Below are 26,066 nucleotides of genomic sequence, written 5' to 3' on the forward strand. Positions count from 1 at the left end.
CATAATTTATTAATCCACAAACACAAAAGTATGCCAAGTAAAAGCTGTCAAGGTCATGTAGAGATCAGTGAATATTGTCTTTCTTTTCTTGCAAAGATCTGATTTTTAGTTTTAGAGGCACATTTATTACTTCGAATTTCAAATTCATGTGAGTTTTTTTTTATCTCCTTTAAATTCAAATATACTTGAAATTCATTTGGGGGTTATTTAATAAAAAAAATCAAATATCTAAAACTCGCACTTTACAGACTCGAAAACTGTAATCAAATTTGACTAAACTCGATTCAAGTTTTTTATCCGAAAATAACTCTTATGTCAGCTATGAACATGTCCAAAGTGGTCCCTGGGCCTCTCCCATTGACTTATACATGAATTTGGCAGGTTTGAGGTGGTGAATAGTCGCATTATTAATATTATAAATCTCGAAATTCAAATTTAATCTCGAATCAAGTTTGGATAATTCACAATTCAAATTTTCAATTCGAACCTAAATAAATCTGCCCCTTAGAGTTCGGTTTTAGCGTTTTTCGGAGATCCAAACATTCGTTTTCATACGACGTTCCTTTTTTTCGATCTTTTTTTATTTGAGTCGCTCAGTGGTTATTTATAATGCTTTTTATAATCGGATCTCTTGATGATTTTCATGTCATTCATTTTTATTTTAGAGAAAAATGATTATTTTTTAATTCTTTATTTTAGTTTGTATGGTACTAACAAATCACAGATAAGTCACAGTGACTTTGTGACATAAAGTGGGCACATATGTCATAATGGGTTGCTTATAAAATTAGCAAACTAACAATTTGAATAAAATAAAACATAATGAACAGTGATGGCAGTATTAATCTGCAGTGAGGTAGGGGGTATCTATTAGCTCGTTAATTATAGTAGTCAGTCACATCAGGGGTTTTAGTTGAAGACCTGGGTGGGCCTGTGTTATTCTGCAAACTGTAATCAGTGGGATCTTTTCTGGGTGAATTTCTCCTGCTGCTTTGGCTTGCTTACATCTATTTTGTATTGCTCAAACTGATATATCTTGTTCACCTTGATCGCCCAATCTTTGAGAGAAAATGATTTTAATCAATTTTAATCATAGTTTGAAAAAGCTCTAATACCACATAAATTTGACCTTTAAAAACGGGCCTCCCCAGTTTCTCAATGAGCCATTGGATATCACACAGAGCCCGCTGGAGTTCCATCTCAGGCTGCTTGCCTTATCGAAAGCCACCACCCTGATGTATACAATCCTGGGCAAGCTCTCAAAATCTCACCTGGGTGGACTCGCTTAAAATGGGCAGCGGATATCCCAGGGATAGCTGAAGAGGCGTGTGAAGGGGGTCTTAGAACAGGTCACGATCTCCAATAGGGATAGAATGATATAAATAAAATTCCTGCACAAAACATACCTGACCCCTCAGTGGCTTGCCAAAATATATCCAGGCACATCAGACACTTGTTACAAATGTGGGGTGGAAATAGGTACCCTTATACATGTTTTCTGGACTTGTCCATATATCCATCAGTTTTGGGAGCATATACTAGATTTCATACAATCCAACTTTTCCCTCCCCAATATACGATTCCCTGAATGGGACATACAGACCCTCTTACGCTCAAATCATACCAGAGACTGTTCTTTTTGCAAATGTTATACTGCTAACCTGGAAAGCCACCAGGCCATTTTCGATCGAATAGTTCCGTATTCGGCCGAATTCTAATCAGAATAGCGCATTTGAACGAATTTGATTCCAATTTGATTCGAATTCCCCAAAAAAACTTTGATTTTTCAAAGTCCACCAATTGACTCCAAATAGGTTCTAGGAGGTCCCCCATAGGCTAAAACAGCAAATCGGCAGATTTTAGATGGCGGATGGTCGAAGTTGAATTTTTAAAGATACAGTACATAATAAATTTTGATATTCGAACTTTTTATTTTTTTTCAAATTCGAATAGAATTTGGACTATTCCCAAGTCAAAGTACACAAAAAGTAACTCGAAAATTCACCTCGACCTTTGATAAATCTGCCCCTAAATGTGCCTTTAAGGGCCAGATTTATCAAGGGTCAAATTTCGAGTTCATGGGAGTTATTTAAAACTTCCATAAACTCCCATGAACTCAAAATTCGACCAAATCGAAATGTATCATAAAAATCGAATTTTTCAAAGTCAGGTGAATAGAATTGACCTGCAAACTCGAATTGAATTGGATTCGATTTGAGTTTTAAAAACTCGATTCCAGTTTTTTCTTCCGAAAAAAACTCAAATGTCAGGAAGGCTGCAAACAACTCCAAATTGATCCCAGGACGTCTTCCATAGGCTAAAACAGCAATTCGTCTGGTTTGAAGTGGCGAATAGTCGAATTCGAGTTCTAAATGGGCTAGTGTATGATAAATTACGAAAATTTTATTTGAATTTTTTTTAAAAACTCTAATGGAGAACACAATACGTCCAAGTTCTTTGATATGTGGTCTACCTACATAATACATCTCCCACAAAGAATTAGATGCCTCACAGTCTACACCTTTAGACACACGTCATGGTACGATATGGAATCTTTGAAGGATCACCCTTTGATCATGGAATCATCCCAATATCTAGCCACGTCACAACAGGAACAACTACAACCTGATAATGCGCCTCCCAGAAGTCATCAGATTAACAGATTGCTAACCTCTTATCTGAATTAATCCTCATAAAACCCGCCCCCTCATGCTACCTGCCATAACTGAGCTGACTGTTTAAAAAGTTTGTTGAAAAGTTTTGATTTGAATGTCATAATCACTATATTCTTTGCTTTATGGAACTATGTACAACTGCTCTATGTGATTATAATCTATTATGCTTTAATAAAAACAAGTTAAAAAAAAAAAAAAACTCTAATGGAATTTTAATAATTCCCTAGTTGAATTTGACAGTTTTGGCCATAATAAAAAACTCGAAAATTTGTATTTGAAATTCGAATTTTCACTGCGACCCTTGATAAAGTGTTTAAACCCTCTGTGTGGCATGAGATATGAGTTACCCAGCTGGCACTGGGCTGGTGTGTTTGGCCCACAAGAAGACTGTTGTATTACTGTGGAGGCTGGAGTGCTGATAAGATGCCATGCAGGGCAGAAGAAGCGTCTTATTGGCGACTGGCGAGGGCAAAGGTGTGGTGCAGTGCAGCAATAAACAGGGAGGAGGTGGAGGCATTCTTTTACCCATGCATATCTCTTTTTAGTATCTCTTCAGTGTCCTGCTAAGCAGAAATATCACATTAAGATGATTTGCCATCTTCATAACACATTAGCTATATGATCACACAGCAGGCACTTCTATCTGCTTACGTGGATTCATCTTTGGCTGGCTTTCTATGGATTCATCTTTAGCTGGCTTTCTATGGATTCATCTTTAGCTGGCTTAAATGATACTGCAGAACAGAAGCATTCAAGAGGATCTATGGTCTTGTTGCTGGACAAACTAGTGATATCATTTGTTGCAATGCGTTCAGAAAGAGAGAGGGTTAATGCTTTGGAATTAACTTTCCCAGGACTCGTGACTTCAGGGAGTAAAAAAACAGAGCAGCTTTGTTCAGTGTCTGTGTTCTCTTGCATCCTGAAGTGAGCACACAGCTTTGGCTGCTGAACGTGAAGGTTATGTAAGGCGGAGAGACTTCTGTAAAACCAATGAGCAGCAAGTGACAATTTTAGCCCAGGAGCATGGAGCTGTAGGAGGGCTGCAATCCTCCTGCTCTATTCACATGCACCTCCAGCTGAGACCAAGCTGTCCAAACAGGCGCAACTTGAACCGTTCAGAAGTGACCTATGGTGAGTCTTCTGTCTCTTCTATTTCTCCTGTCGCTATTAGATTTTTGCACTGCTTTATTTCTCATGTTCTGAAATCTTTAACTGGCTTGATTTTCAAAGTAAACCGCACTGCTTTAACTACACGACAAACATGTTCATGATTATTATTTCTTGTTGTGGATTCATGACTCTTATGCAATACAGAGTCCTCCTTGTGAGTGTATCAGAAATACCTACAATTGCAATGGCATAGAGTTTATAGATCCTAAGTAGTTTTGATATAGTGAGCTGAGTCTTTTTGTGTTTGAATCAATATAGATTCTAAAATAAAACGATCGAAAGCTTTCCACCGACAGATAAGTTATTAACTGAACAAGGAACTTGGTTTAGCGACGAAAATAATAAATAAATGAATATAAATTAGGCAATTGTTATATATATTTACTATTTATTCAGAAATACTGAATAAGTAACAATTGCAAGCTTTCAGAGCACACAGGCCCCTTCTTCAGGCAAAATACAAATGAAAGGCTTGAAAGGCATTTCATATATATATATATATACTGTTAGATCATTGAAAAAGGGTTTATGGGCAATAAATTAGAAAGTTACAGATAGACAGAGATAACTTGTAGAGATAATAAAATTAATTAGGGTGGGTTGTAAATATTTAAACCCACCCTTACTTTTATTATCTCTACAGGTTATCTCTGTCTATCTGTAACTTTCTAATTTAAACCCTTTTTCAATGATCTAGCAGTATATACAGTGTATATGATGTGCCTTTCAAGCCTTTCATTTGTATTTTGCCTGAAGAAGGGGACTGTGTGCTCTGAAAGCTTGCAATTGTTATTTATTCAGTTAGCCAATAAAAGGTATCACCAAACTTTACATTTTCTGCATTTTTTCAATGGCTAACACAGTTCAATATCTACAAAACTATACTATTTATTCAATCATTTAGACTAACCAAGCCAAGTAGGAACCCATACATTGTCCCAGTCTCCAATAGGCCAGAAGTGACCTATGATGGGTCTTCTGTCTCTTTTCTTCCTTCTGTTGCTATTATATTTTGCACTGCTTTATTTCTCATGTTCTGAATCTGAAATCTTTATCTGAGTAAACTGCTCTGCTTAACTACATGACAAACAGAGATTTCAATTAAAATGTTATTTATGAATACAATTCCCTATTCATGTACTCTGGGCACTTAAAGGGGTGGTTCACCTTTAAAGGGATACTGTCATGGGGAAAAAATTTTTTTCCAAAATGAATCAGTTAATAGTGCTGTTCCAGCAGAATTCTGCACTGAAATCCATTTCTCAACAGAGCAAACAGATTTTTTATATTCAATTTTGGAATTTGACATGGGGCTAGACATATTGTCAATTTCCCAGCTGCCCCAAGTCATGTGACTTGTGCTCTGATAAACTTCAATCACTCTTTACTGCTGTACTGCAAGTTGGAGTGATATCACCCCCTCCCTTTTGCCCCCCAGCAGCCAAACAAAAGAACAATGGGAAGGTAACCAGATAACCGCTCCGTAACACAAGATAACAGCTGCCTGGTAGATCTAAGAACAACACTCAATAGTAAAAACCCATGTCCCACTGAGACACATTCAGTTACATTGAGAAGGAAAAACAGCAGCCTGCCATAAAGCATTTCTCTCCTAAAGTGCATGCACAAGTCACATGACCAGGGGCAGCTGGGAAATTGACAAAATGTCTAGCCCCATGTCAGATTTCAAAATTGAATATAAAAAAATCTGTTTGCTCTTTTGAGAAATGTATTTCAGTGCAGAATTCTGCTGGAGCAGCACTATTAACTGATTCATTTTGAAAAAAAATGTTTTTCCCATGACAGTATCCCTTTAAGTTAACTTTTAACATGTTATAGAATGGCCAGTTCTTAGCAACCTTTCAATTGGTCTTCATTATTTATTTATTTTAGTTTTTGAATTATTTGCATTTTTCTTCTGACTCTTTCCAGCTTTCAAATGGGGGTTACTGACCCCATCTAAAAAATAAATGCTCTGTAAGGCTACGTATTTATTGTTATTGCTAATTTTTATTACCGTATATACTCGAGTATAAGCCGACCCGAGTATAAGCCGAGGTACCTAATTTTACCTACGAAAACTGGGAAAACTTATTGACTCTAGTATAAGCCTAGATACAACTACAGCCCTGTCTCCCAGCAGCGCACATTCTGCCAAAGCGACCCCCCCAGCGATCAACCGGACGTCTTTGCAAAGTTGATGGTGACAGAGAATTGCCAAACGGATTACTGTGTGCATTGTCCCACTGTCCCACTACCATGTGCAGAGGGTGCTGTTTGATATTGCCATCACTGTTAAGCTTTCATATAACCAACAGCGGGTGCTGTGTGATATTGCCATCACTGTTAATCTTTCATATAACCAACAGAGGGCGCTGTGATATTGCAGTCACTGTTATTCTTTCATACAAACAACAGATGGCGCTGTGTGATATTGCAGTCACTGTTAATCTTTCATATAACCAACAGAGGGCGCTGTGATATTGCAGTCACTGTTATTCTTTCATACAACCAACAGATGGCGCTGTGTGATATTGCAGTCACTGTTATTCTTTCATACAACCAACAGATGGCGCTGTGTGATATTGCAGTCACTGTTATTCTTTCATACAACCAACAGATGGCGCTGTGTGATATTGCAGTCACTGTTATTCTTTCATACAACCAACAGATGGCGCTGTGTGATATTGCAGTCACTGTTATTCTTTCATACAACCAACAGATGGTGCTGTGTGATATTGCAGTCACTGTTATTCTTTCATATAACCAACAGAGGGTGCACTGTTATTCTTTTATATAACCAACAGAGGGCATTGTGGGATATTGCAGTCTCTCCCCAAGTGTACTGTTGGTATAGGAATGATTAAAAGTGACTGCAATCTCAGCTAGTTGGGTTGGGTACCGCTGACCCGAGTATAAGCCGAGGTAGACTTTTTCAGCACATTTTGGATGCTGAAAAACTCGGCTTATACACGGTATATACGGTACTCAGGCCCTCTCCTATTAATTTTACAGTCTCATATTCAAATCAATGCATGGTTGCTAGGATAATTTGGACCCTAGCAACCAGATTGCTGAATTTGCAAACTGGAGAGCTGCTGACTAAAAAGATAAATAACTGAAAAACCGCAAATAATAAAAAATGAAAGCAATTGCAAATGGTCTGAGAATATCACTCTCTACATCATACTAAGGGGCACATTTACTATTGGTCTATACTATCGAAGTTAAATCCTTCGACTTCGAATATTGAAGTCGAAGGATTTAGTGCAATTCGTTCGATCAAACGATCGAAGGTATAATTGTTCGATCGAGCGTTTAAATCTTCCGAATCGAACGATTCGAAGAATTTTAATTCATCGATCAAACGATTTTCCTTCGATCCCAAATTGGCTAGAAAGCCTATGGGGACCATAACTAACATTGATGCTCGGTAGGTTGTAGGTGGCGAAGTAGGTGGTCGAAGTTTTTTTTAAAGAGACAGTACTTCGACTATCGAATGGTCGAATAGTCGAACGATTTTTAGTTCGAATCGTTCAATTCGAAGTCAAAGTCGTAGTCGAAGTAGCCAATTCGATGGTCGAAGTAGTCGAAATTCGAAGTATTTTTTATTCTAATCCTTCACTCGAGCTAAGTAAATGTGCCCCTAAAAGTTAATTTAAAGGTGAAAACCCCCTTTAAATTGGATTTATGACTGATGCAATAAAGAGTTTGCTTCATAAGTGTAGAAGCAATATCTACAATTGCAATATCATAGAGTGTATAGATCCTATGTCGTTTTTGATGTCATAAATGAGTCTGGTTGTACTTGAACCAATATAGATTTTAAAATATGACAACCCATCATAGGCTTTACACTGACAGATGAACTAGGAACTTTGTTTAGCAGCAAAAGTAATAACTAAAGGAATGTAAATGAAGCTATTGTTATCTGTTTTACTATTTATTCAATGATTCAGACCAACCAAGCCAAGTAGGAATCCCAGTCTCCAATAGGCCAATATTCCAGCCAGGAACCAATAGAGTCGGTTAAGGATTATTACTGCTCCATTTTTGTGGTTCATTTATTCCCTTTTCCATTTTTTACTTTAATAAAGAACGTTTTGGTGTAAGGAAATTTAATCATGTTTACTGTTGTCATGAAGACTATAGCTGACTGCATTTAAAGAACTTATTGCTTGTAAAATGGATTTTGTGTGCTGGGCCTTCAGTACAGGGAAATGATACAGACTTATAGGAAAAAGTCAAGGAAGCTCTTAAAAAGCGAAGGTATATTTTCAGCTGAGATTATGGTAGTCCATGTGATCTAGAACAGTGTTAACTATTTCCATATAGCCAGGAGGTTATGACATACAGGTATGGGATCCGTTATCTGGAGACTCGTTATCCAGAAAGCTCCGAGTTACAGAAAGGTTATCTCATATTAAAAATGATTGCCCCTTTCTCTGTAATAATAAAATAGTCCCTTGTACTTGATTCAAACTAAGTTATAATTAATCCTTATTGGAAGCAAAAACAGCCTATTAGGTCTATGTAATGTTTACATGATTTTCTAGTAAACTTAAAGGAGAAAGAAAACAATTTTCCACTCTGGGGTGCCAAATGTTAGGCACCCCCAAGTGATTGTATTTACTTACCTGACACTTAGGGATAGTGCTCCTATCAGCAGAAAATTGCACCAGCCCGGAGTTCTTCCAAAATGCATCTTCATACCTTTAAGGTATGAAGATCCAAATAATGGAAAGATTCATTATCCAGAAAACCCGATGTCCCAAGCATTTTGCCATCTAAAAACCCCATCAAATACCGCATGTAGTTTATCTGTAGGATTAGCCAGTAATTATGGGAATATATTAAAATACAAATATATTTAGTATGAAAATAACTTTTGTGCCAAATAAGGTAAAACTTTATTATTTATCTTATGGTCGAGTCTAATGTAAAGAATTTTTCAGACATCCATGGATTTTAGCACATCAATAGATAACGTGCAGTCTCTGTTTAGAAACAGTCCTGAGATATGGTTTATCTTATAGAGAAAATCCATGCATAATTGATACATAGAAAATGCATCTCAAACACTCTTAAACTTGCAGGGACACAACATTGGATATTAATGTAATATAGTATGTTTTACGCTTACATTATCATTTATATAGGGAATTATATACACCCTGATGAAAAATATAAGGAAAGTCAAAGATGAATTCTATGACCATATAAAGAAACAGGGTTTTTATAAAGTTCTTGCCTTTTATCCTTCCTTTTAGATCTTCCTTCAGTATAACAAGGTGCTGCCGATTGCAGGGGCCAGTGGGGCCTATGTGTGCAATACAGAACTTCACCAATTTCTTTACTGAGCATGCACCCAGCTTCATTAGGTACAGAGGATGCATGCAACACCTAACAAGCAATTAGAACCCCTCCAGTGATATTACTTATACTTTTCATTTAAACTTGCAGCCAGAACATTTTAGACAAGACAATTGGAGAAGATGTAAAAGTAAAATAAGCCCACACAACTTTTCAATCAAATAATTTCATGAAATCTGGCAGACAAGGTCAGGGAACTCCTACTGCCACATTCTGTGCAGTGATGTTACTTGTTCCCAATTCATACCAATGAAAAGATGCAGTTTCTGGGGCTTTTCAGACAGACTAAAATACTCCCATGTACCCTAGGCCTTAGAAAGCAACACAACTTTTTGTACAGTTTATGATCTCCCCAAACAGCAGGGGTGCAAAGCAATCATATCAAGAATAAGGATTACTGATTATGCCTGGCTGGCTAGAAGCTGGAAAAAAGTAATAAGAAAGACAAGTACTTTGAAATAAAGTATGTACACTTACGCTAATAGAAGAAAAGGCACTATTAAAATACATTTTTCCACCACTAACCTAAATAACTGAACATATATATTTTCTTCTGGGTGTAAATCACATACTAGTTATAACAGTGTTCAAATTAACAAAGTTTTGACAGGAGACTAAACATTATTTGTAAATGTATAATTTGTAAATTTCACTCACCTGTTATGGTTTTTTATTATTACTGAATTGTGCACATAACTTTGGTATTTACTAATAAGCAGAATTAAGAGATGAATGTAGAATAAAAGGCCACATGCTTTAAAAATGCATGTTTATTTTGTCTTCTAGTAATGTTTATGGATCAGTAAGTAGGGTCATACATAGTTACAGCTTACACATGCATACATAATTAAATAATGAAATAGTTTGGGTTGAAAAAACATCACCAGTCCATCATCTCTTGCATGTTTTTTAGACAAGAAGGCTTGAGCCCGAAGCTCAAGCTTCTTAATTTGGGTCCCAGTGTCGGACTGGCCCACCGGGATACCAGGAAAACTCCAGGTGGGCCCAGGTGTTAGTGGGCCCTTTTGCTTCTAACCAGTTGACCAATTTCAAAGTCATTCCCTATTTCTTTATGAGAAAAAAATGAGTAGTAATGGAAGAATAAGGTAAGTAGATATAATAAGAGAATAAAGAGGTTGAGTGAGGAGAGGAGAAGTAACAGTTTGGAAAGTGGGCCTACGTCTAAGGTTTTCTGGTGGGCCCCTGGCATCCCAGTCTGACACTGTTGGTCCCTTTGTGTAATAGACCAATTTCCTTAGCAATTCTCTACAATATACTCAAAAGTCTTTAATTAAATACCCCTTTGAAAAAACTTCCCAGTTTGCAACGAGCTGCTCTGTGGAGACCATGAGTATACTTCTAGACTAAAGACTTAGGTGACCTGCAGAGGTGCATTTAAAATGTAAAATAGAGCCCTTTCTTTCAGAATAAAAGGACAGGCAGACACAAAGATTTTCTTTAAAAAATGATGAAGTATAAGCGTGTTTCCATTTAGCCAGACAGAAAACATATATAAAACAGCTTAGCTTCAGCATGGCTTGTGAATAAACTACATAAGCTACATTTTTCTAACATTAAATATGTAATTATTTTTATCATACTGAGCTTGCATTGAGTTTAGGCATGTACAGTATTTGCCCTTTAATTCAGTTTTGAGTTCAGTTCTTAAAAGAGAAGGAATGGTCTTTTCACTTGGGGGTGCCAATAGTTAAGCACCCCCAAGTAATTGCATTTACCTGTACTTACCTGAAACCCTGGGCCAGTGCTCCTATCAGCAGAAAACAGCACTGGCCCAAGGATTCTTCCAGCGAGCACCACGGAACAATTGTTTTCCAGCTTCTTCTATCTTCACGTGGCTACGCATACGCAGTAAATCGAGGAGCCGAAATTTAACAAAAAAGCTGGAAAACAAACAGTAAAACAATTGCTCCATGGTGCTCACTGGAAAAATCCTGGACCAGTGCAGTTTTCTCCTGATAGGTGCTCCGGCTCGGTGTGTCATTTAAGTAAATGCGATCACTTGGGGGTGCCTAACTTTTGGCACCCCAAGTAAAAAGACCTTTCTTTCTCCTTTAAGAATTTATATAACTGTCCATGGTGCTGAAATGTGTGACTGAGCATCATTTAGCCCTTTAACAGATATGAATTTGCTGACTAGGAAAATAAGATGGGCTATTTCCTGTTTATTTATATCAGTTACTATGTTTCCTATAAATTTGATCCCTGACTTGGGAATGTGGATTGAAGTGTCCCTGCATAGGCTATTTGAATTGGCATTAGATATGCAACTGGCACGGTGCCTGCAGTACATGTCTAACCATTGTTTGCCATTATAAATAAAAGATTTGGTAACTAGCAGCATTTGTAAATAGAACAGCATTCTCTGCTGAACATCAGCTGAATAACACAGATAAATCTATATTGTATCCAATTCAGATTTTCAGCTTTGCTGTTAACAAGATTAATTGCACAGATGGCTTAGAACACTTGCCTCTTTAATAGTGTCATTTTTTTTAAACTAATTAGTAATACTTCAACAAAACCAGGTCAGGGGTCCATTTTAGTAAAAAGAATGTCCTGGATTACTGCCAACCAAAAGCAATTATCCTAGACAGATCTTAGGGAAGTTTCAGGAATAAGATACCATTAAAACATTTTTAGTCTATTTTTTTAAAGGTCAGAAAACCATTCCACGACCTAGAGAAAAACAGTCAATAAAATATTACAGGTATCCTAAGCTGCTACAATAAAGATTTTTTTTTTCTGTTTCCATTTAAGTCGTATCACAGGGTATGGTCATCAGAATCAGAGGTAACACCAGCCCCATAAGTGCTTTAATGTCACCTTAGATACAAGCAAATAGTGTATGATTTGTTATATTATAAAAGGTTTAATATGGATAGAAGAACATTTTTCAAAGGGCAAATGTCCAGTTAATTTGCAATACAGGTAGACAAACTTTCCCAATCAGTGACAGAACTAGGGGTAGGCAGTAGTAATGTGCGGATTCACCTGAAACCTGCGGGTTGAAATTTGGCCAACCATTGCGGGTTAGGGTTGGGTGTAGATCAGACTGAGGAAGTACACTTCTCCACTGCTCCCAAAGATTTCCTGTCTTGGAGGCGTGCGCAGATTTAGGGCACAGAGTGAGAATATGCAGGTACAGGTTGGACACGAGTCCTACAATGGCAACCTTTTGAGTGATAGGGTTAGGTGCGGGTTGAGTTTTTCCTGACCCACGCATCACTAGGAGGCAGGTACCTAGGGTACAACTTGAGGGAAGCACAATTCTGGGAGAAGGGTGGAAATTACTCAGTTCCAATAGATCCCTTTGCACCCTCTTTTGATGGAGCACTGAGAATGGGGGGGGGGGAATGGACGACAGGGAGGGATGTTAGTCGGATCTTGCAGCAAGCAGTGGATTACTTCAAATGAGCCAATGGGGGTGGGGGGCAAGAGTTTGGCTTCAACCTGCCTTGGGCACCGGTATCTCTTGGCCTGGATTGCTGCTCTTACCATGCTTCATTCTCCATACAGAGAGACCACTCTTTGTCTGTCTTTCTCAGGATCCCAAGTAGCACAGCATCTCTCCCTCTCATACATAGGGAAGACATGTATTTCCTTTTCACATCCAACGAAGAGCATATAGGAGTATGAGCACTTTAAGGGCTCTTACATACAAGCCTTTTTTATGCATTTAAAAATGTATGTTGAGCATCATCTAGGTAGCAGAGTACAACCCAAGGTGCTTCTTTTTCTAAAAACACACACCATCCAAAATGTGATTGTCTATCCAGAACAAAATGTAGAAACGAGGCAGAAAGCGGCAGTACTTTACTCTGCAATTCACCTATTATTGGTGCTTTCATATCATAATATGTTTTGGGAGCTGGTCCCTTTTTCAAGTGATACCAAACCATATTACAAACAGCCAACAATCCGCAAGTGCCTGCCCCCTTAAAGGAGAAGAAAAGGTTAAAATTAAGTCCTGTCAAAAGAAACACCACATTTCTTTCCTTATTTCCTTCTATTGTATACACATGGGCTTCTGTATCAGACTTCCTGTTTTCAGAATAAACCTTCAGGGCTTAGGCTTGAGCATGCTCAGTTTGCTCCTCTCCCCTCCATTCTCCCCTCCCTGCTATAATCTGAGCTCAGAGCTAAGAGTGAGCAGGGAGAGACTCAGGAAGGAAGTGATGTCACAGCAAGCTAGTATGGCAGCTGCTATGCTAAACAAACAGAGACAATATCTAGAGCTGTTTACTCAGGTATGGAAAAGCATTCTAAAGAATAAACATGGCATTCTAGCTTGCACTACTGTGGCTAATCTATTCATTCCCCTTTAATTAACCACTTTGTGTGCTTAGACCACCAAATTAGCACAGTCCAATATGCAAAGTAATGTTCTTGTATCTGTGTTTAGTGAAAACAGTTCTTCATAATATAAGAAATCCCATATATACCAGTTGAACAAGAAAATCTGTTATGAATGAAAATATATATCTATATATATCTATATATATATATAAATATATATATATAAATATATATATATATTCATTCATAATACTGGATCTTTCTTATTTTGCTGTGTGTCCCACTTGCAATTAGCAGGAACGTCGTTTTTCATTTTATTCAAGACGGTAACAAAATTTGACTGTTCTGGAGAAAGTTGCTGACCCCGTTGAAATATATAATGGCATAAGTATTCCCCAGTGTAAATGAAGTGTTTAGGGATTTCCTGTTATCTGTACAAATCAAACTGCTCACCGTGTTATTGCTTTTTAGCCTTAAACCATTGCAGTGAAACAGATGTCCCCTGAGCTAACAAAGCAAGGAATTCAGCTTGCATGAGCTGTCATATGTGAAGCCATTATACAGCAGCCAGGACTCAACATCTGTCAGATAAAAAAATGGAACATATATTACATAAGTCTGCCTTTATTCTTAGATTGTCTGGTTGTTTGTCCAGATGACTTCGCTTTCCTAATATGATGGTCTTTTAAACCTTCCTCTGCCCAGAATCCTCTTCTCTGATTTGGCCAGCAAGCTGTGCATTTGACTAACCTCTGGAGGCTCTGTTCTGCATGCTCCTGTCTGTGGCTCACTGCTGAAGTATTGCTCTTGTTTCATTTACTGTGCTTCCCCTGGTCATTTCCTAGATAGCATTGTATTGCCAAGCTCTTACTGGCTGCATTAGGGCATTTGTGGGGGCCTCAGCTGAGGACTATTCCAGTAGAACGGTAAGTAAATGTAAACAAAATGTGTTACCTTTAGTTGTCCATCTTTTTAGCCTTGAGTCACTATGGGTGACTATAGGATGAAGTTTTTTATTGTATAATTCAGTCTTTGGATGGCACCAAACAGAATGGTGCTTATTATGGCCAATACATTTTCAACTTTTTGGTTCATTGAACTTTGTTCTTGAAGTCATGATTTCTTACCATGTGAAAACAAAGTTTATACCATTTTTGTATATATTAAAATATTTAGCATAGCTTAGCTGTAAAATCATAGTTGTCTGGGATTCAAAATAGGCATTTGCTTTATAACATAAAGGTCCAAACAGACCTTTTGGCTGGGAGACTCCCAAACTGTAGATATACTTGCCACCACATATGTTCAGCTGCACAGGCAATAAGTACTTGCTCAAGGTAAAAGTACATATTCTTGCACCACTTCCTACAATCTCTTGCAAAAGTCATTTTATTTACCTGCCTGGTAACCAAAGCAAAATAAGTTACTTTATTTTTTATTTTGCTGACTTTGGCCCATTAAGCAACTCTTGTTAATCGTATCCTCCTTGAGGTGCAAGTGATTCAAATTGTAATTTTGTTTTGCAAACGTTGCAGCTAGTGGTGTGCTGTGCCTACGCAATTTATTATTTCATATGGAGCATCCAGGGGTTCAAATTTCTTAAAATAGAAAAAGACACAGCTTTGGACTTTGGACTAAAATAATTCAGGATTATTAGGAATTCATTAACTAGTAAATGGCATTTCTGTGCTGCTTCAGGAAAAGCAATTGAACTGAACAGTTATTCAGGAAACTCATTTTACAATAGCATTGCCTATTGCCAAAAGATTATACTTATACCAGAAATGTATCATATTTCCAGTTGTGGAGTGTTTATTCTGTGCCTAAACTCTCCATGATTTTATTTTGGTTTGGAAGAAATTCAGTATGTTGCTGCATGTGAGTTCAAAACCTTTCTTCATTTACCACATTGCGGATGATAATCAATAAACCCTTTAAACTTTTTTTGTAAACAGGGTTTGGATTTCATGAAACATCACTGAACTCACATGTTAGTTACTGCTGCCCTGTAAGATGCATTCAGAGAACTAAATAGCGTTGTGAAAAGAGGATCTGGGATACTTCTGGACAGATACAGGGACAGAAAGCTATGGACTCAAGAAGGCAATATATTACTTATTACCAGCACCAATTTAAAAAAAAGTGCAGGTATTACAGAATAAAATAACAATAAAACAATTAGAATATCATTATTCTAAATGATGTCCCAAATCTCTACTTCAATACACATAATAATCAGAAATTATCATCCTGTGCACTCATTGCTCTGGGGGGGACATGTTTCTTGCAATCATTAAAATGCTCCCTCCATCACCATTAAATCAAGTCCACCCACCACCAAGTACATCTACATACATTTAGTCATAATACTTATGCTGGCTGTACCATAAATCTACAATAATGCTTGTTGCATTTGTTTTACTTCTTCTTGTGATCAACTTCCTTATGTGAGCATTAAAATTGTGCTCCTCCCACAGTGGTAGGATGTATCTGTATGCCATTATGACGCCATTTAAATTGTGCATTGCCTAAATTACACCTACCGTTAATGGTGGCCTTATTCTACTGACTGATGTATCCATTAAAATGCTGCCAACCCCAGCTCTGCACCAACAGGTAGATGTTTGTGGTACAGGTATGGAACCTGGACCTGGGGTTTTCTGGATAATGGCTGTTTCCGTAATTTGGATCTTCATACCTTAAGTCTACTAGAAAATCATGTAAACATTAAATAGACCCAATAGGATGGTTTTGCTTCCAATAAGGATTAATTATATCTTAGTTGGGATCAACTACAAGGTACTGTTGCATTATTGAAGAGAAAAAGGAAACAGTTTCTTAAAATTTGGATTATTTGGATAAAATAAAGTCTATTAGAGGTCTTTCCATAATTTGGTATAGCATAAAAAGTCAGATTGCACACACTTTAGCAATTGTGCTGAAACTTAGGTGATTTATTTGGCTCTCCACACAACGTTTCAGAGGTACAACCTCGTTTATCAAGTGCTCTTTATAAAGAAGTTTGTACCTCCGAAAACGTTGTGTGGAGATCCAAATAAATCACCTAAGTTTCTTCACAATTGCTAAAGTGTGTGCCATCTGACTTTTTATGCTATATGGAATACTGGAACCAAGTTAAGCAGCAAGGTTTCTGGATAGAGCACCACCATACGGTAGCCGCAGTCTTTTGAACTATTGTACTTTCCATAATTTGGAGCTTTCTGGATAACAGATGCCATACCTGTAGTTCTGTTGCAAAGAAAGCATTCATTTCCAGACAAACTCTCTTAGCACAAGGGAATATTACGTTAGCACAGTTTTTTGAAACTGTCTCTATTATTAAATGTAGGGTACTTTCTAGGTAATGGCATGCATGTGTAAAGCTATTAGAAACCATTTTTGGATGTTTATAACCCTGGAGATGTCAGGCCCTATCCCCAGACTACTAGGCCATACTCGCTGCAAGTTTCTTGTGAAAAGATTTAAAAAATAGAACTGTTGCAGTTAATAAAAAAAAAAGCTGTGACCAGCCAGCCTGAGACAATGGCAACATAGACCAAACTAAAACTGCAAACTAGATCAGTATTGTCTTAATAGAAGCTAGTGGAAAGGCAAAAAGAAATGAAATTATGGTAAAGCACTGTATAACTTGCCGGCTCTATCTAAGTAACTTGTGATGAAGATGACGATTTAAGTGGACTCTCCCTCACTGTCGTTTACTCTTGTTATAAAGAACAAAATGTTATTATACCAGAGATGGAGGGTTGCACAGAAACTGCATTCTCTTTTCCCATCACATCTTTTTATAGGAAGGAGTTAGATTTGTTCATACTTTACATTTAAAATAGAGGGATAAACACTTTTGTTATTATTTGCAGCCCCTTGATGTACCCATTAAAATAGAAAACAAACCACCCTAGTGGTAATAACGGCTACTGTCTGCAACAGCATTGTATTCGCAGCTTGTGACACATAATTAACAATACAAACTAAACAGTTCAAAGACATTATACAGCATTTTTCATGTCTCATGACTTCATGTACCCAGATGTTACTGGTTTGTGTACTTAACTGTTAAGACTAAGCTGTAACTTTTGGGTTTAGCATTTTATATCTTTTGTGTGGAATAACAATGCCCCTACTGCTCACCAATGAGTTTAGTGATTGTATGGAGCCATGAGGATAGGTTTATAGGGAGCAGCAGCATTATTATTTCTTATAATACATAGATTTGTACCAATGAAGATATAGAACAACAACAACTTCAATAAAAGCAACAACTTCAACATCCTTTTTTGTAGGATCAGCAATGAAATAACTGATAGCAATTATTTAGAAATTAGCTTTGGTATTTCTATTCTAGTTGTGAAAGCAAACTTAGTTACCTCTTTGGTGGGACATTATTTTACTAAATTAGGTCAAGTTGCAGCTTCCACAAAGTATCTGTATTTAGGTAGCATTAGGCACAGAGACTGTAGGACAGGTAGCATTAGGCACTTCTGAAAATCACCGACTTCAAAAGTTGTTCCATTTGACTCTATTTTGTGACTGCTAATGGCATTCAGGGTTGTTCAGCTCGGGCCAGATGGAGTATTGCAAGGGGTCATTAGACACTGCCCAGATTCACTACAGCCAGGATCCTCAACCTTTTTTACCCATTGTGATATGGTAAAAGGAAAATGTATGTTAGGTCAGGGGTTAAGGGCCCTGAATGAAGGATATTGCAGTTAAGAAACTGCATGGTTATTCTTCTTTAGGGTATCCAGGGCTGGAATGGAGTGAAGGATCTGGGCGGGCCTTCCATTCCACTCCAGACTGACCTGGATGTGGTGTTAGCTACCTGCTCATAAATTAATCAGGTGTCTAGTTTCAGTGTGTGTGAGGGGCTGAGGAGCCTGCTGTGAACTCAAGCTGAGAGTGACACAGAGAGATCACTACAGATTTGCCTGTTTAAAACTACAAGCCTGGAGTCATTGCTTTGCACACCAGACACTGAGGAAACTGAGCTGAATCAGTAAGTGCTGGACTGTGATACGTTTTATTTGCTTTATTTCAACCTGCTGAAACCTTCTGTTTATGCTGTCTGTGTGAAAGGCTTCAAATAAAGCAGCCCAGGCTGAATTGGACTGAATCAAGGCTCTGTGTGTTGATTCTGTACTACAAAAGTGCCGTGGTCAAGATTCATGCTACCTGAAATCTCACACCATGAACCACATTTAAATGTAAAATATGTGCTGGGGAGCAATGTAAGCATGGAAAAAGTCCCTGGGGATAACAAATAAGGGCTGTGATTGCCTATTTGATAACCCCTATATAGGACTGGCATTACCCCTGGTTTTAATGTAACCAAAATTTGTCTCCAAGCCAAGAATTCAAAAATAAGTACCTGCCCTGAGAACAACATCCAAGGGGTTGATGAGCAACATGTTGCTCATGAGCCACTGGTTGAGGACCACTGCTCTACAGACTAGAGTTTTGTGACACCATCATTTTAATATAATTTCCCCATCACAATTAGGGGGCACCTTTTTAAAAAAAATTGCACAAAAAAATAATGCATAGTTGCACAAAGTCAAGGACAAAGTTGCTGTAATTGTTGCAAACTGCAGCATTCCATGCCATTTCAAACCATTTGATCACTCAACGGGATATCGGTAAGTCTAAGCTGGTGTGATTTCATTAGTTTTTTTGCGCTCATTTTGTAATAAATCGCAAAATATCACAGAATCACAATCACAATTAGTGGCTTTCTGCAATCTCATTTCTCCTTGTGTGATGAAAACTGTGTGGAAGAGGCTGTGTTAGACTACCTTAGATTGATAGCACCTGATTTAGTGTTCTCATCTGTTTTACTTTGCAGGTCAACTTACTCTTACTTAATGGGAACTTTCCCTTAGACTTCCCTCTTAACTTTTCCCTTTACGGTTGTCCCCCTTAGTTACGTAGTTAAGTTGGGTTGAAAAAAGGCCATCAAGTACAACCCCTCCAAAGGAACCCCAGCGTACATATATGCACACATTCATACTGACCTATCTATACCCTCACATATACTGTATACACTATATATACCAACTTATTGGAGATTTTAGTATCACAATAGCCTTTAATATCATGCTTGTTCAAGAAATCATCCAAGCCATCCAAGAGATATCATGTCCCCTCACTAATGCCTTTTCTCAAGAGAAAACAACCCCAACCATGACAGTCTCCCCTCATAGTTTAAATGCTCCATCGCTCTAACCAGTTTAGTTGCATGTCTCTGCACTCACTCCATTTTAAGGAATGGAGTCCAAAACTGCACTGCATACTCAAGGTGAGGCCTTACCAGGGACCTATAAAGAGGCATAATTATGTTTTCATCCCTTAAATTAATGCCATTGTTTATGCAAGACAAGAAAATTGTGAAAATTCTTCATTACTGCACCTCCTGTAAAAACATGCCTCAAAAACCACCCCTATCTCAAAACTCTTTAATCCTCTAACAGTCATAGCTAGAATATTAAGCATGTGGGCCTGTTCGTTATTTTATGCATTGTTAATTGCTTAATTTACCTGTATTGTACACTGTATACTTTCTGTATCATGTTATTGGGTTATATAAAAACATGCTCAAAGTTTATTTTGGTGATTTATTTTGCCAGTTACAAGGCCTGAATTTAGGAATTAAAAAAATATATATATGTAAATGTATTTATTTTATATATATTTGTTCCATATGTTATGTTAGGGTATACTAAGAATATGGACAGTACTCTGATAATAAATCTTTTTAGAATGAACTTCACAAAGGATTATTATATCCTTGTATTCTTGTCTTGCTAAATCAGATGAATAATAGATTATATAATGTGTGGTTAGTGTTTATTAATGCAGTGTGTTGATGACAGAAATATATCAGTCGTTAAATGTCATTGTTTATGTGTTGAATAAAAAACAAAAATGACTTCCCTCCTCCTCCCTTCTCTCCAGCACTAGAACAATTTAAAGCTTGAATATTGTCTTTAAATAAACTGGGAATCATTTCAATCTCAGGATCAAATCAATAAATTGCAACAATTCCATATAATTTTCAAATAATAGGTAAGGTCTGCTTTATATTTATACCTCTGTCCTTATTTTTACTTTTATTTTTTTACTGCAGGAGAGACTGAAAATATACCAGTGAGTGGCCTGCCAGCACAAATCTATCAGGTAAAGTAGGGAAAATTACACTTATCATGCAGAAATATTGTAGTCTTATTGCAGTCTCCAATTATTCTTGCTTTCGTTGCTTTCCTATAAAAAAGTTTGCATATTAACACTTTTTTACAGCAGTTATGCCCAAAGGGTAGAATTTACCAGTGACCAGATATTGAACTTGATCCATGTTGTTTGCTTCTTATTATGCAGAGTTCACAAATACCTAGGGAATATGTTTTGTGTGTATGTGTATATATATATATATAGATATATATATATATATATATATATATATATATATATATATATATATATATATATATATATATATATATGTAATTTACATTTTCAATGAAACTGTAAGCAACCCCATACAATGGCATAGAGGTGGTAGATCTTGATAGGATAGTCTCACTGAAAGTCTGGACATCCCTATGCTATAGATGGAAACACCTTTAAGGGGCCCATTTACTTATAGAATAGAGGAAAAAAACTTTGAATTTCTAATTTTTTTTGGATACTTCGACCATTGAATGGGCTACTTCGACTACGATTTTGCCTTCGAATCGAACGGTTCGAACTAAAAATCGTTCGACTATTTGACCATTCGATAGTCGAAGTACTGTCTCTTTAAAAAAAACTTCGACCCCCTAGTTCACGACCTAAAAGCTACCGAAGTCAATGTTAGCCTATGGGGAAGGTCCCCATAGGCTTAGCTATCTTTTTTTGGTCAAACAAAAATCATTCGATCGATGGATTAAAATGCTTCGAATCGAACGATTCGAAGGATTTAATCGTTCGATCGTTCGATTTTTCGTTTGATCGTTCGATCGAATGAATAGCGCTAAAACCTTCGACTTCGATATTCGAAGTCGATGGAATTTAACTTGGACAGTCGAATATCGAGGGTTAATTAACCCTCAAAATTCACCATAAGTAAATTTGCCCCCAAATGTTATATTACCGTGTTTCTGTTTTGGAATATGATGTCTCAGGTACAACCCTTATGTTAGTCTGCATAGTAAATTATCAGAAGTCTCTGAACCTAATGCATAATATAACAGTCACGAAGTCTGCATTTCTGTTAGTGCACTGCATGATGTACATTGATTAAATGTGTTGTGTGGGTTTGAATTTTTTAATTAAAATAACAAGCAGAACACATTTCAGTGCAATCTCTATGTTGAACATAGGATTTAATGTCTCTTTAAAGGGGTTGTTTGATCAAAAGCAGTATTTTTGCATAATGGAATAAATATAATTGTGAGTAACTTTCTAATGTACATGAATTAAACACTGTCAGTGGTTTTAAAGTTATTTGTAAATGTAATAGCTATTAAAAGCTGTTTTTGTTTTGCCCTTTCCGTTCACAGGGTTTGACTCTTAAAACAGTGTAACAAGACTCAGTTCTGCTCCAGGCCTTTTTTTTACCAGTCGACCTGCAACATTTTTTGTGGAGTAAGGGCAGAGACAAAAGGTCAGATTCAGGGAGATAAGTTGCCTGGCGACAAATCTCCTCCTCTTCGATGCAACTATATGCCCCAAACTGCCTTCCCTGTCTTCCCGCCGGCTAGAATGAAAATCGCCAGCAGGATGGCACTCGGAGTGCTTTGTTTTCCGAAGTCGTCTGAAGTTGCCTCACAAGGAAACTTCGGGTGACTTCAGAAAACGAAACACTCCGAGTGCCATCCCGCCGGCGATTTTCACTCTAGCCGGCAGGGAAGGCAGGGAAGAAGTTCGCGGAGATTAGTCGTCCCGAATCTGCCTGTGTGTCTCTGCCCTAAGAGTAAGGAATGCAGATAATGCAAAGAGCCAGACAGATACAGGTGTGGGATTGGTTATTCAAAATACTTTGGGTTTTCTGGAAAATTTTTAATAATTTACATCTACTTAGGAAAAATTTAAACATTAAATTAACCCAATAGGATTGTTTTGCCACAAATATGGATTCATGCGACTTAGTTTGGATCCAGTACAAACTACTGTTTTATCATCACAGAGAAAAGCAAATTTAAAAGGGTTTTAATTATTTGCATATAATAGAAGCTATGGCCTTTCTGCAATTTAGAGCTTTCTGGATAACAGGTTTTAGGATAAGGGATCCTGTACTGCTTGCAATAGCAATTACAAATATGGTTTAAACAGATCCCATCCAGAAACCCTTTATCCAGAAAGCTCTGAATTATAGAAAGTCTGTGTCCCATAGACTCTGTTTTATCCAAAATAATCCACATTTTTAAAAATGATTTCCTTTTTATCTTTATTAATAAACCAGTACCTGGACAACATAAGCAAACTGGGAGACCCTCTTATTTGACGGAACTAACGCAGACAAGACAACAATTACGGGATGTCTATACCTCTTACACTGAAAAAGCGATAGACTTAAACAGAAAACTATTTTTTGAGCATGGGAACAAATGTGGGAGATTGTTGGCATCAGCCTTAAGACAACGACAGACGCGTAATCATATTTTGGCGCTTAAGGATAACCAGGGGCTCGTAACGCATCAGACTTCTGAGATAGCCGAAATTTTTCGGGGATATTATTCTTAACTGTACCAACTTCCTAACTCCAATTTACCACTTTCCCATACCACCCAAAAATTAGACAGCATATGGGCATACCTAGCGGAGGCTGGTTTAAATAAGATCACGATGACCAAGTCCAGGCCTTAGACTCACCTCTTACTACCGGGGAATTACTACGGGTTATAAAAGAGGCTAAGACGGGAAAAGCACCAGGCCCCGACGGGTTTACGGTCGCATACTATAAAGAGTTTGGTTCTCTCCTAACGCCGCATTTGCTAGAGTAGATAAATTCAATCTCGTCCGAGAAACCCATACCCAGAGAAGCTTTAGAAGCGCATATAGCCCTTATCCATAAAAAAGGTAAGGACCCACAAGACCCGGGGGGGGGTACCGACCAATCTCCCTTCTCAATGTGGACCTGAAATTGTACTCTAAAGTACTTGCTCAACGCCTCCAGACACTGCTTCCATCCCTCATTAATGAGGAACAAGTAGGCTTTGTTCAGGGTCGTGAGGCTAGAGATAATACTAATAAATTATTCTCCCTTATGCATTTTAGCCAGAAACAAAAGACTCCATTTATGATTCTCTCTACGGACGCCGAAAAGGCGTTCGATAGAGTGGACTGGTCCTTCCTGGCTGAGTCCTTACGGACGGTAGGGATAGGTCCCCGAATGATGTCATGGATTCTGACACTCTACACATCCCCATACGCTAGACTCAAAATAAATGGTACACTCTCCAACCCCTTTTCAATTCGCAATGGGACCTGTCAAGGCTGCCCTCTTTCGCCCCTCTTGTTTGCTTTATATATTGAAAGCTTCTTAAACCAAATTAGGGCAAACCCCGATATTTCGGGTCTAGTTGTGAAAGACACCACCCATAAAATTGCTGCATATGCAGATAATCTTTTATTTTTCCTCCGCAATCCACATATATCTTTACCTAATTTATTGAGGGAATTTGACCGGTTTACTAAACTTAGCAATTTTAAAATAAACTTGACCAAATCAGAGGCATTAAACATCTCCTTGCCCAAACAAGAATACTACGATCTTATGTCAAATTTCCCCTTTAAATACACCCAAACACATATTACTTATCTGGGATTGGCGATATTCCCTTCTATTGCTCATACTGTGAAAACGAACTATGAAACATTGTTAGATAAGGTGAGGCTGGTTTTGAAGGCCTGGGAAAAGCCCTCATTATCATGGTTTGGCAGGATAAATGTGACTAAAATGAATATATTGCCGAGATTTTTATACTTATTTCAGACCATCCCTTACCCACCCCCTAAACACATCCTATGGATATTGAAAAGCCTGATTATCAACTATATCTGGAATCGGAAAAATCCCAGAATAGCTGCTTCTAAACTGTCAGCCCTAAAGCGGAACGGAGGCGTTGGCCTACCAGATTGGGAAGCATATTTAAAAGCTGCACAAGTTAATAGGAGTTTTGATTGGGCCTTTCACCACACTAGTAAACTTTGGGTAGGCATAGAACAAGAATCTTCACTGACTCCACTGATGGCTTTACCTTGGTTGACATCAACTGAGAGATGCATAACTGATAAAAATTACTCTAAACTACTTTACACCCTTCAAATTTGGCATAAATTAGTCATGACAGGAAAATGGATACACACACCCTCAAGATACACACCTATTTTCGGCAACCCTACTTTCCCCCCGGGATTAAATCCACGCCCTTATGTCGGTTGGAACTTGAGGAGAAACTTGGGGATTCAATCTCTTCTTTTCGACTCCACAGTCCCACAATGGGAAGTTCTATTTCCTAATGTCCCCCCATCTCCTATGGATGTATTTCGGTTAGAGCAGGTGAGACATTTTATATTATCCCGACGCTTGCATTTCACGACTACTGAACCTCCTACACAGGTAGAAATTCTTTGGGAATGGAAAGATATACCACATAGGACGATCTCCTACCTATATCAATGCATCCTAAGTCTTAAAGACCCGCCGAGAGATATCTTTAAGCTTAAATGGGAAGCGGAGCTGGGAGTACGACTGGAGGAGAGGGATTGGGATAAGATTGTTCGTTTAGCGCACTCAACTTCGACCTGCTGCAAAATTCAGGAACTCAATTATAAATTGTTAAGTCAGTGGTATAGGACTCCAGCTAAATTGGCCAAGATATATCGCACACTTTCACCTTCGTGTTGGAGATGCGATAGTTGGGACCCTGTCTCACATCTTCTGGGGATGCCCGGGTCTGACAAATTATTGGTCTCAGATAAGGGATGTCGTTAAAGAACTCACGGACGTGGACATCCCTAATGAACCCCTGGAGATACTTCTCCACCACACTTCCACTTCAATTAGGGCTTATCGCAAATCTCTGGTATCAATTTTGTTAGATACGGCTAAATTACTTATTCCCATTAACTGGAAACAACGCACTCACCCCAGGCTACGGGATTGGTTACGGAAGATTTCTGAGATTGAAAGGTTCGAAGGATACAAAGCATCATCCACACAAGACATAGAGAAATATACTCAGAAATGGTTTTATTGGGTACAGTTTAAAAATTCGGCTAAATATGAAATGTTGATGCAGACTTAGGCAGCCTCTACTTTGGTAGCGTATTTGGAGATGGGATGTGTTTCCTGATTTGGCCTGTCACTCATAGGGAAGTGGTAGTACTGGGATTTCGGTGCAGATCGATTTCCAAGCATTAGCTAATATATTGTAGGTTTTGCATATGGATGTGGTCTGGTGGGAGCTGGCTTCTCTTGTCTGGAGGATCCCTGTACACTCTTCACTATAACAGGGTAGGTGCATCATGGTTATT

The 26,066-nt window shown here is 37.9% G+C and overlaps 1 protein-coding gene across 5 annotated transcripts in view; it reads left to right on the plus strand.

Moving 5' to 3' along the window:
* Positions 1-3,173: 3,173 nt before the first annotated feature.
* The window catches only part of arhgef33.L (Rho guanine nucleotide exchange factor 33 L homeolog), a 61,952-nt gene continuing 39,059 nt past the window's right edge, over positions 3,174-26,066 (plus strand). For 2 of the 5 annotated variants that reach the window (XM_018262240.2, XM_041562686.1), the window contains exons 1-2: positions 3,176-3,806; positions 20,677-20,726. In XM_018262240.2, coding sequence (XP_018117729.2) covers positions 3,740-3,806; positions 20,677-20,726 — 117 coding nt within the window. In that variant the 5' untranslated portion in view covers positions 3,176-3,739. Of the gene's footprint in view, positions 3,807-18,384; positions 18,550-20,676; positions 20,727-26,066 lie in introns of those variants that run through there. The other 3 variants (XM_041562688.1, XM_041562687.1, XM_041562689.1) reach the window with 3 other exon arrangements.

Source organism: Xenopus laevis, chromosome 5L, assembly GCF_017654675.1.
Source record: "Xenopus laevis strain J_2021 chromosome 5L, Xenopus_laevis_v10.1, whole genome shotgun sequence".
NCBI lineage: Eukaryota > Metazoa > Chordata > Amphibia > Anura > Pipidae > Xenopus > Xenopus laevis.